Source organism: Argiope bruennichi, chromosome 1 (genome assembly GCF_947563725.1).
Source record: "Argiope bruennichi chromosome 1, qqArgBrue1.1, whole genome shotgun sequence".
NCBI classification, from domain to species: domain Eukaryota; kingdom Metazoa; phylum Arthropoda; class Arachnida; order Araneae; family Araneidae; genus Argiope; species Argiope bruennichi.
Window position 1 is genome coordinate 87,065,219 of NC_079151.1, and position 12,942 is coordinate 87,078,160.

A 12,942-nucleotide genomic window follows, 5' to 3' on the forward strand; every position below is an offset into this window, starting at 1 on the left:
TAGATAAGATGCAGATACATTCTTATTCTTGAGATAGAAACTTTCATACATACAAAAAGCTGGATCATTTTTTTAAATCCATGTTGCATTTGAATCCTGCTCTTTTGTAATTCACAGTTGTGATTGTCCTAAAGGAATACAGTTCCATAAGAGTTTCGTTTTCATTTGAGGCGATGTTACCTATTAAGTATGACGTAGGGCATTTTTGCTTTGTAGGAAACTCTATGAAGTTTGTTTTGAACTGGTTCTTGCTGCGATTCTCCGCTCTCCGTTTCTGTGCCGCCAGTATTACGAGAAATGTGCGGTTTAGGTCCTTTCAAAAAAGTCAGCCACAGGTCTCTCGTTTTCTTCTGTCGCAAAACCTATTGTTATGTCAGAAATTTAAAAAGTTAGTTTAATCTCATTTCTTGCACATCACAGAAAATTAATTGCAAAAAAGTGTTCTGCATTTTAATGTGCTCTTATGCAGGGTTTACACTAGACCAGTTATAAGCCTGCCAGTAGGCAGCGCATGCGCAGAAAGGCTGAAAAATGCGGTTCAGTCGATGGCAAGTAATTGTCCCGACGGGACAACAATATGTCGCTGTATTGTATTTATTTCTTACTGCGAATGCGTTTCTAGAATTGGAGATTTTTTTGGCGAGAAAAAAATTTATTACTTATCACAAATTAATTCCGACATTTTTTGGTCTTTGTTCTTTCTGTTGCAAGATAGTAATTTTTTTTTTCATTTTATTTGCCATTTCTTTTCTATAGTTTTCCAAATTTAAGTAGGTTGACCTTTTTTTTTATCATGTTTCTTTGTGTAAATATCCATCATTTTAATAAAATACGCAGTGGAAAAAAAAATTCAGGGACGCCAAAACAGCAATTAATAGCTAAGCTTGGAATGCCTGAATCTATCTGAAGAAATTGCGGCAAACCTAAATCGGTCACTTTATACGTATGCGCTGCCTATTGGTCGTCTTATAAGTGACCAAGTGCTATTGGATAAAATCAACAATATTTTTATGACATCAAGGTCACATATCACATGAATGTTAGAGTAACAGCACAACAATGCGCTTCTACTCTGAATGAGTGCTCAGAAACGTTTGAGATAGAATATCTATAATTTATTTGATAGCATTTGATAATTGCATTGAGAGGGAAGTCTTTATAGACGATGTAGTTTAAAGAATGGCTAGAAGTTATAAAAGAAGAAAAGTGAAAACCAAAATGTCGCAGATTAAGGCAGCTTGAGCAGAAGTGATCTTTTAGTAGTGGAATATGGATACGGATATCTGCCTTTCTTATGTGTAAACTCAATCTGGTTGCTGATTAGAGGGTTCACAGGGGTGGAGATTTGATCAAAGAATTTTCTTAAGAAATATTTCACGTGTTATGACATCAAGGGAAAAGGAAAGAAAATTTCATATCTCAGGACTATCTAAAATTTATATCAAAAATAACAATTACAAAATTTCTGATTTGTTGCTTTGTTCACAAATATTCTTCAACAATACATTTGTATATTATCCGTACGCTTATTAGTTCCTTTTAAGTATTATTTATTAAATTATGTTGCATGCCAGACTTCAAATTAATCAATGCTTGACTCATTTCGCTATTCTTTGGAAGGTTTTTTTCCCCCGAATACATTCGCTCCTATCAGAATCAGCAAGAATTTTTTTTTTTCTTTTTTTACCATCTTATTTTCAAAATTCAATCGCAGGCAACTGTGGTTTATGACTGTTCATTAGAATTCAAGCCAAAGTTGATAAATGTCCGTTTAAACCAATCCAGAACGCTAAAGAATGAAAACTCCATTCCATGTGAAAAAATTATTCTGAGATGCTTTCTTACATGGCGAGCAAGAAATTCGATGATTGACAGCTGTTAACTCTGGTTGGGAATGGAACTTCGATTAGTTCTTAACTTTAAATCTAATAACATCAAACGCATATTTTCTGTCACATTAAACGCATATTTTTGTATATATTTGAAAATGTTAGTTTGGGACCAAACGACTTTGATAATATAAACCGACTGATAACATTAACCACGATCACATAAGCTGCGTTTTACTATATCAGTTTTTTCTTTTTGTAGTTTCGCATGTAAAAATAACATTTTATTAATACTTACATTTTGAGGAAAAAACAGTATATGTTCTCTAAAATAAACATCATAAATTGAAAATTAAGTTTATAAGGCATGTTATGGATTAATTTGGAACGATTTTGGTGATTTAAAAAAAGCTTTAAAAAGTATAGTGCAATAAGAATATAGAAGTTTCACTTTTTTTAATTCGAAAATTTGAAAGACTGAGCAAAACTCATAAAAGAATGAGATACACATACTTTAAAGAAAATAGAAATTTCAGATCATTTATCAAGTGTTTTAATTTCTAACTTTAAAAATCTTCGTTTCCTTATTTATTGTGATTTAATTTCCGTATCTTTTTGTTTATTCGCCTTTTGTTTTTTGCTTTGGTTTCTTAATTTTTCTTAAAAAATATTTTCGTCATTTTTATTCATCAATATTTTTTAAAAAATTATTAAAAATTAGTTTCTATCTTTTGTTTTTAATATATTTCAAATTCATTATTTTTATGAAACTTAGAAATCAGGTTTTTCTTTTGTTTTGCTTTTCAAATTTACCAGAAGATGTTGGTTTCTCATATGGGATTCAAACTAAATAAAATTAAGCAATTAAATTATAATTAGATTCTTATATTTATTTATCTTTAGAGCTACTAGACAGGAAACTAAAAACGCTGGCCCTCCCATTTGGTTTATTTTAGGCTTCAAAGTTCTGATCGATTGCTAAATGATTAGTGACGAGTTTAGAATAGAAGATAACTTACAAAAAAGATGAAAAATAAGAATCCTTGTAGTGTAGTCGTTACGGTGAATAAATATTGGAATATTAGTTCGACTCCTTCCATGGCTGCCAAAAACCCGAATACCCAAGACAATCCTGGAAGAAACAGAAAAATATTAATATCAAGAATTTGAGAGAAATTCATATAAATGGGTCTGTTTAAAAATCTATTTTATGAAAAAAGTAATTAAAAAACGTTTTTAGCATTTTAAATCAAAACTTCTTTATTGAAAGATAGAAAATGTGTACGTGTGATAAAAAAAAAACATAAAAAATATTTTATGTAATTTTGCTATTTAAAAAAAAAATTTAAACGATGTAAGGTATCCCAAATGAAAAGGAGATCTTAGCTGTATCGTCGTTGGATTGAATTCCAGTGAATTAATGCTCTACTCGTTAGCTGGTATAATGGTTTCCCAGTTGCACATCTTATAGTTATGAAATATAAATCATTTGCGTGAACCTAGCTCTTTTACTGAATCTAGAGCTCTATCTTTGGCTATTAATCATTAGTACACGGTTAATATACAAGTACCCGAAAATCGAATAGGAATCCTCACGCCTTTTGTTTCCAACCGATTGAAATCAAATTTTGGCACAGAACTACAACTGTTGCCACAAAATCACATACAATTTTTATTTATTTATTATGTTATTGTGTTTGCATACATTCGAAATTAAAGAATGACCAATGGTCAATAATTTGATAGCTTTGGTTCAAAATTTGATAAGAAACTATATTTTAGAACTATATTATATTATTTTAAATATAGTTATTAAATACATTTCATAAGTTAATACTTGAAACAGATTAATGAATATTTTTTTACGATGAAGTTATTCAAATAAGTTGCCTTAATTTCAGTTTTTTTTTTTTGAAAAATAATAAACTCTCCGGCTAAAAAAAATAAGACAGGAACCATATTAGCAATTTTAAAAATAACATAAAACATATTTTCAATAAGAAATTATTAAGTTTCACTGAAATTCATTCAATTATTCAGTATTTCATTTTATTTTAAGTAGGAAAATTTATCTATCTTCTATTTTACTCTATTCTTGTTCATTTATTTTCTTATTTAAATACATCATTCCAAGTGATCGACATGTAAATGCAACATCTATACATACTGCGTTAAAGAGCTTAATTCTTAGATACGATATCAGAAGCTAAAGTTTTATCCGCAGGTAAAATTCTAACAAATTATTGTCTATTTTCTTAAAAATATTGTCATGGAATTAATGTTCATTTTCAATTTGTTCAAAATCTATGCACATTCAAGCTAAAAAATATATATAACTTTATATTTTAATCTCTCTGTTTCTTTCCTGAATTCTTTGATCGAAAGTATAGATTCGTATAAGTTGGACTTTTATGGTAATTTCAATTCCAATAAATATTTAGGACTTCGAACAAGCCTAATATAATAGCTATATAAGCGTAATTTCTGAAATCAATTTCTGGAAAGGGCTAGGTGGTTGTATTTTGGAACAAGTTTTTACATATACGATGCCCACAAAAAGTGAAATAAGTTTTATTTCTCTAAATATTGCATCGAATTGATTATAATCCCTCTAAATACTCGCCAAATATTCCTGCCGAAGCTAATTAAGTTCCAGTAAATCTACCATACGAGTGCACTAGTTAATGAGTGAGCGCAAGTTCTAGTATTCCTGTTGAACATGAGAGAGATACGCATTTACGTTTACACTCGGCCAGTTATAAGTTGACCAGTAGGCAGCGCATGCGTAGAAAGTCTGAAAAATACACGACGGGACAACATGCCGCTATATTGTATTTTTTTCTTACTACGCATGCATTTGTAAAATTTGGAGATTTTTTTTTTTTTTTTTTTTTTTTTTTTGCTTGAAAAAAATTTATCACTTATCATAGATTAATTCCGACATTTTTTTGCTCCTTATTCTTTCTGTTGCAAGATTATGTTTTTTTTCTTTTTCTTTTTTTTCCATTTTGTTTGCCATTTTTTTCTATAGTTTTCCAAATTTAGATAAGTTGACCTTTTTTTTATTTTACCATATGTCTTTGTATAAATATCCATCATTTTAGTACCATACGCAATGAAAAAGAAAAATCCAGGGAAGCCAAAACGGCAATTTATAGCCAAGCATGAAATGCTCGAATCTATCTTATGAAATTATGGCAAACCTAAATCAATCGCTTTCTGCGCAAGCGCTGTCTACTGGCAGTCTTATAATTGGCAAATGTAAACTCGGCATTATAGAAAGGAAGCGGGCAGAAACGAAACAAATTAATTTTTACCTAATAGTACTGACACACAAAATACAGCTTTTGTTCGAGCTATCATTTCTTGTTTGTCACTTTGATTACTCCTCAAATACTGTTTGGATCTACCACAAGTGATGGAATATGAGATTACTCCAAAAATCACAAAATTTATGGCCAGCATCAATAAAACAGGCGCTGCTACAGCGTAAAAGAATGCTTTTTCAGACACCCAACAACTGAAAGAAATAATAATAATAATAAAAAAGATAAGAATAAAATAGTTAATAAATAAATCCTTGCAAAAATTGAACAAGAATTAAATGCAATTATTTCGAATATAAATTAATTCTCCCTAGGACAATTTTCTTACAGTCTTATTTCAAGTATCCAACGGACATCTATTGGAAACTCGCTGGGAATTTTAAAGTTTCTAATTTTAGCATCATAAACTTTATATGAGAAAAGCAATTGAATCTTAGGTATTATTTCATATTATTGTTAGTTCTTTTTGGCAGTATTTTGAATCCGTTAATGCCCAATTATTTTAAAGCATAGATTCTAATAAATTTCATTTAAATTATGTTGAAATATCAGAAATAAAGTAGTTGTAATATTAAAATAAATTCTGCAATTTTTTGAAGGAAAATTCTTGAAATTATAAAATTTAAAAGAAGCAATTCAAAAGGATATATATGTGCCTGTATGAGTGTGTTAAAAGTTTTTATAAATATCGAAAAATAATTTCTATTTTTGAATACCTTGCTTTCTTTCAATAATAAACCAAAGGTAAAAACAAAATAACTACACGTTGACTTTAAAATCTTGCCAATGGTTAGTACATGCTGATTGAAAACTGCTTTGCAGTTCATGGATACATATAAACTTGAAAGTAAAAAAAAAAATGATATGCATTCGGTTTAGTCAGAGAAGTTTGATGTAGGTATCATATATATAGTAAGCATTGTATTAATGAGTTAAGTAATCCTCCCCCACATACATATATATATTGGAATTACTTAACTGATTAACACAATTACAATCGATATATAAAAATAATCCAATATGCTAGAAAATTTTCCAACATTGTACAATCGCCCTTTTTGAGCGTCATTTACTTTTATTTTCGGAGGATAAAATTCACTCATTACAATTGTTTTGCCTTTATGTTAAAGATGAATATCATCGGGAATCACCCGGCGTCCTTGCATAGGGGTAGCGCATTTTTCCCGTGATCTGGGCGTCCCGTGTTCGAATCTCTGTTCAGGCATGGTTGTTCTTCATCTGTGTTCTATCTGTGAGGTGTGTGAATGTGGCTCCCCCCCCCCAGTAAAAAGGGGTTGTGAAAGCAAGTGTGTGAGTTCATATGAGCTAGAAGTCAGACTTCTGCCCTCGGGTGCTCAGGGGTCTTTACCCTCAGAAGCTACTGCACCCCCTTTCCGTGGTAATGCGGGCACGACATCATCATAATCGGGAGCCACCTCAGTTACCTTATAAGTAAGAAGTTCTATTTTCCCCTGGTGAGTATCGTAATGATGTAGGACTGAGCTGCCTTCACGCCGATATCGGGACGTACCTTTCGATGGTGGTGGCCGTATGGGCCGCACCGTAGTGGAGGCTATTTTGCGTTCATCTCAGTGTTCGAATATGCTGTTGCAGAGATCCGATTTTCATATTATCACGAACGCTTTGGAATGGAAGGGGTGGCTCGTTTTTTTAGTTGAGATTATGTTATAGATGATATTGACTGATAAGACATCAGAATACCGATATATTTATCATTTCATTAATCCTTTTTCAAACAACATAATCCACCGATGAAATAGAGACACCTTTTTTTCTTCGAGACTGATGATTTGATTCAATCCTTCAGACTTGTAGAATTTTTCTTTTTGTTCGTCATTTGTCAAGAGTGATGAGTATCCGGCGATCTCTTTATTCTAAAATAATACTTAAGGATAATAAAAATAATGAAATGACTTTTAGACAAAATAAGGTTGTACTCACTATTCGTTTCTACCGCTATAGAGACCGTGATCTACACTTAAAACAGCTACCACGATTATAAGAGGCAATCCTGTAGAAATATTTTTATAAAAATAAAATCATATACTGCAAAGATATTGACATTTGTCTAACAGTGAAAATATTTTTTTTAATCCATTTAAATTGAATAATTGATTTACCATTGTAGGAAAAATTCATTTACATATAATTTCCAATTATGAAAAACTTCGCATAAAAATATTTCCTTAGTGCTAATTTGGCGATTTAAGCAATGAAATAAGTTATTGAAGAGCAGGAACTTCATAAAACAGCCACGGAAAAAATAATTGGAAAATGTACTGAATAATAATTTTTTTTTGTAAATTTATTGTATTTACAATACAATAATATTAAAATAACATAATTAATCAAAGGGAATTTAATGTTTAATAATGCACAAATTTGAAAGAAATCAATTAGTATAAAAAATAAAGTCCGTAAAAAAATTGAAAATTCTCTTAACCCTTTAAAGGGCCATTTTTTTCTAGTCATATTATGTTAAAATATTTTTAGGCTTGGTGTAATTTTTTTTTGGTGTAATTCGTGGTGTTTTCTTTGGGTGTAATTCGAGTAAAAGAATCAACCATTGCAAACATTTCAAATGTCTTATACCTACCCCAAGCAAAGAACGAAGCCTTCTGTATGAAATGAGGGATGTAAGTTCCGATAACTTTTACCAAGCCGTAATACTGTAAGACTGCTTCTACGAGCATCCAAGAAAAAGAGCTTAACATGAAGTTGTGCAGAAGCAGAGCAACTACCATACATCCGTGCTTCGATCCTATTCTCTCGATTCCGCACACGAAAATGAAGAGGAACAAAAATAGGGAGAGGGAGAGATTGAATAAGACTTTGTGTTTCACATCCGACCTCCATTTGCTGCAAGAATAAACAAAATTTCATCAATATCAAATTTATCATCAATTTAAAAAAAAATCAACTTAGCATTTCATTCAAATGATAAGTTGATTTGAAATGAAACGCTGGCAAAAATTTAAAAAGAAATGAAATATGTTTGCGAAAGAGAGTTATAAATTTTTTATGAATAATTCTGTTGTTAAAAACCTTTTTTTCCCCACAGAAATTTCCGCTGACCATTTATCATAATTTGAAGACGATAACCCCCCCCCCCATTAAATTATATTAATGCACTTTTCGAAAAATATGATCAGTTTTTTGGGGGGGGGGCGGGGAGAGGTTAGATTAAAATATCTTTTCATAGCTACATTGTAATTAATGAGATTATATTGAGTAATTCGAATTTAAGTAATTTAGTAATTCTGAATTAAGTAATTTAGTAATTCTGAAGTAATTAATTGAGTAATTCTGAAGCGATTAATTTAGTAATCCTGAAGCAATTAAGAAATTTTGTAATTCTGAAGTAATTTAGTAATTATGAAGTAATTAAGTAAGTAAATAAGTACTTTAGTAATTATGAAGTAATTACGTAATTTGGTAATTCTGAAGTAATTTAGAAATTCTGAAGTAATTAAGTAAGTAAATAAGTACTTTAGTAATTATGAAGTAATTACGTAATTTGGTAATTCTGAAGTAATTTAGAAATTCTGAAGTAATTAAGTAATTTGGTAATTCTGAAGTAATTTAGAAATTCTGAAGTAATTAAGTAATTTGGTAATTCTGAAGTAATTTAGAAATTCTGAAGTAATTAAGTAATTTGGTAATTCTGAAGTAATTTAGTAATTCTTAAGTAATTTAGAAATTCTGAAGTAATTAAGTAATTTGGTAATTCTGAAGTAATTTAGAAATTCTGAAGTAATTAAGTAATTTGGTAATTCTGAAGTAATTTAGTAATTCTTAAGTAATTTAGAAATTCTGAAGTAATTAAGTAATTCTGAAGTAATTAATTAATTTAGTAATTCCGAAATAATTCTTTAATAATTCAGTTATCAAATGTCCAAATAGCATATTATATGATTATTTTATTCTCCAAACATATCATAAGAATAACTTTTTACTATAGCATAAGAATTTCTGATATTTTATAGCTTTAGAAAGCACTAAGTCGCTTCACTGAAACTCTTTATTTTCAAAATCTCCGAGTTCATTAATTCTGGAAATTCTTACATTACTCTAGTTTTTACAGCAACTTTATTGAGGTTATTCAAGTTCTTTAGATAGGAAGAACCTCGTGGTTTATTAAAGCTCATAATTTTTCAAAGAAGAATTTTCCGGACATAGAAGTCTAGCGAATACGATGACTGTAAAACATCGCTATCGTGGTATGATAGAAATGTGGAGGCAAACTGATATTGATTGTGTTTCATGAAGGCAGGATACATTTTCCATGATTCAAATTTGTCTCTTTCTCTAATATGAAATAAGAATCATGAAATAAAATGAAATATGAGGATATAACATTTGCAATTGAAATTTAAAGAATTGCTTTCAGAATCAATAATTAAATATGCGGTTCTTAATTTTTACAACTTTCAAAATGTTTATCAGTTTTAATTATTGTTTTATGTAGGAATATTAATTTGTGCCAGCGTCATGGTCTAGGCGCAGCGCATCTTCCCTGTGATCTGGGCATCTCGGGTTCGAGTCCTGGATCGGGCAAGGTTGTTCTCTACCCTGTGTTCTATCTGTGAGGTGTGTGAAAGAACAGCCTTTTAAAAAGGGGTTATGCAAACGAATGTCTGAGTATCATCTTCTTCATATGAGCTAAAGTCAGACTTCTGTCCTCGGGTGCTCAAGAGTCCTTACTCTCAGAAGCTACAGCACTACTCTTTCCCCTATCTCTTATTTGGTTTGAATTGGAGTTCAGTTAAGGGGGATAAGCAGCAGCAACAACATATTAATTTGTCGAAGAATTTATGAGAAGATTCAACTCTTGGAAGATTATGAGCTTTTATTAAATGAACTCGTATGTAAGCTATAAAATATCTCTTTAAATAACTGCTATGTCATGAGTGAAAAAAGAATTTTTTTTTAATCTTAAAAACTATATTGAAATAACTAAGTATCAAATTAAGTTTTAATGTATTTATTAAAACTTTTTTTTATGCATCTTTAAATTCATGTTATATCTTAAATAAAATTTGAGATTCCATTTTTTTCCTCATATTTAAAAAAGACATTTCAAAACAAAAAGTAGAAGTTTAGAAAATTTCATACCTAAATAAAATAAACGTGAGAATGATGCTTCCTAGTCCAAATATCGACAGAAAACATCCAATATAAGTTATAATATTCAATAAATTCCGGTGAACTGGAGCAAACTCATTGTAATAGTTTATTTCCTGAAATATAATATCAGAAAAATAATAATTTTTGTAAATAACAATAATCAATCCAGCAATTAAAAATGATTAACAGAAATTATATGAAAATGAACATAGCTAATTATAATTATGAATGTGTGTTGGTGCTCTAAAGGCCAGACCGTTTCAATTATAATTACCAAATTGTGCAATTTTTTTCAATAAAACCAATAGTTTTGGCATATAATTTTTTTTCTACTGTTAATTATTTTTTAAATATTTTAAGTGCATTTTATAACAATATATTTATCGAAATGAAACTCAAAGGTTAAGGGCTATTCCCGTATGTGACTCATAAGTAGCTCAACCGTATGTGACTTATAACCTATGTGACTCATAAGTAGCTCAACCGTATGTGACTCATAACCTAATGAGTTTCACTTCATTTGACCAACCCTTTGACAGATTTAGCTTAACATTTGATTTAAAAAAAATTTACATTGTAGATATTAAAACTAAACTAAACTGAGTGGTACAACAGCTCTAGGTAGGCCAAGGTGCCCATATATGCTTTCTTGACCGAGGGCAAGGGGTGCAAGGCATATGTTAGGTGGTCAGCCTAACGCGGAACCCCCAGTGTTTAGTTCCCAAGCATGCTTGGTCTTCAGTTTATCGACCCACTAAAGGGATGATTAAACAGTATTATAGTATAAACAGTATGAAGAAGATATTAAACCAGTGTACCAAATTTTATTAATCTATCACTTTGCGTTTTGTAGGTATGATTTCAATAATATTCGGGCAGTAAAACAAAAATAATTTCAGCTGAATGGATTTCGTTCAAAATTTGATAGATATCTACATTTTGCTCCCAAATTTCATTCATTCTAACTCAAAGTGTTTTTGAATTATCGTGTTCACAGACAGATATATTGTCAAAAATGTATTTTTCGAACTCAAGGAAGTCTGAAACGTATAGATTCGTCAAAATATCGAGCTCGAATTTTTGACGATTATAGTACATTCTTCTGAGAAAGTCAAAAAGATCGCTGAAAGATGTACTGAAAAGAAAATTTTTGAAACTGCGTTGAAATATTGATATAATATTATAATGTATTTTACATGTTATATTTTTTTTTCATGTTCAGCAACTTATTTTGTTTTTATCAGCTTTTGTAAAATAAAAATAAAAGTCTCAGAATAGTAGATCGTTTTCACTATTCTGCTATATTTTCATTTTTTAGTTTTTAATTCAGATTTAGTTGGCGTCTTTAATAATGTAGTCTTTTAAATCCATTAGTGCTCCACTTTTAAGCGGTATGTAATAAATACTTAGTAATACTGAAAAATGTATTTAAATATCAATTATGGTAATTAAAAAAGTGCTGAATTCTATTTTTAATCAGCATAAAAAAGCAACTGAAATTTAGTAACGTATATTGGAATCAAAACTTCAGGAAAAACATGATTTCTTAAACTAATGATGAAAGTGTATTTTTCAAACCTTATATATGAGAAACATGTCTAAAAAATCATATTTAATTTCTTTTAACTCATTACCGCATATTAAAACATATCGTAAATATTACCGTAAAATTCCTGGAATGTAAAAGGCAAATATACTTTCTAATTGACGTTTAGTTAATATAGTTTCTAACTGAAACTGAAAAATCAATTATATTAATTGGTCTCGAGTATTTGGTTAATTATTTCTAGAAGAAACTATACATTCATCACCTGTCTCTTATCAAAATAAAACGTTGAAAAATTAAATTACCAGAATAACAGCAAAACTTGTTAGATGGTCACAGTAGCATTGCACATGGGCAGAATCAAGCAAGTTAGCAAAGCAGCCTTCGTAAGACCATCCACCAGATCTATCATTCATTGTTTTATCCCAATAGACACATCCCCAAGAAAAATTTTCTTTCAACAAGTTCTGAAATACAACGGAAATCATGAATTAAAAAACAAGGAAAAAGAAAATGCTGTCCGTATCAGTATTCCGAGACGACCATTTTTCGACGATTCTATCTCAGTAAGGAGTGAGACGTGGAATTCTTTGACCCTGATTTCAGCCCTATTAGATACTTTTTCGTTCAATTTTTTTCACGTGTAAATGAGTATCGTTTCATTCCTAGCCTTATTATTTTTACTTTAATTTAATCTACGAGTAATCCGAGTTTACTTTATTGTTAAATGTAAACATCTCCTCCATTCATCTTTCCTCTCACACCTATTTTGATGAATTAAATCCATTCTAACGCATGCGCAAAAGCGCGTAGGGTTTAGAACCCGTTGGCAAACAATACAGATTTAACTTTTTCATACTTTTTACTATTTATAAAAGAGAATTTCTTTGTGTATGATCGTGCGTTTGTTGGTGTTCTTCAGGCAGAACGTTTTGATCGTCAAATTTTGGTAGATCGATGTACGTAGGAGGCTGAGAATATGAAACTCAGAACGTTTTTTTTAATTTTAATTTATTAAAAATTAAAAATTCGGAATTCAAGCAAAATTCTGGTGTTCTGTCTTGATAACTCCAGGTAAACAAATATTGCTCAA

The 12,942-nt window shown here is 30.1% G+C and overlaps 1 protein-coding gene across 1 annotated transcript in view; it reads right to left on the bottom strand.

Moving 5' to 3' along the window:
* Positions 1–12,942, bottom strand: part of LOC129973432 (uncharacterized) — a 70,222-nt gene continuing 57,280 nt past the window's right edge. Inside the window, exons 23-29 of the mRNA XM_056087499.1 lie at positions 12,155–12,316; positions 10,292–10,416; positions 7,773–8,035; positions 7,118–7,187; positions 5,147–5,349; positions 2,849–2,961; positions 1–362 (exon numbers count right to left, since the gene is read on the bottom strand). Coding sequence (XP_055943474.1) covers positions 177–362; positions 2,849–2,961; positions 5,147–5,349; positions 7,118–7,187; positions 7,773–8,035; positions 10,292–10,416; positions 12,155–12,316 — 1,122 coding nt within the window. The 3' untranslated portion in view covers positions 1–176. The remainder of the gene's footprint in view (positions 363–2,848; positions 2,962–5,146; positions 5,350–7,117; positions 7,188–7,772; positions 8,036–10,291; positions 10,417–12,154; positions 12,317–12,942) is intronic.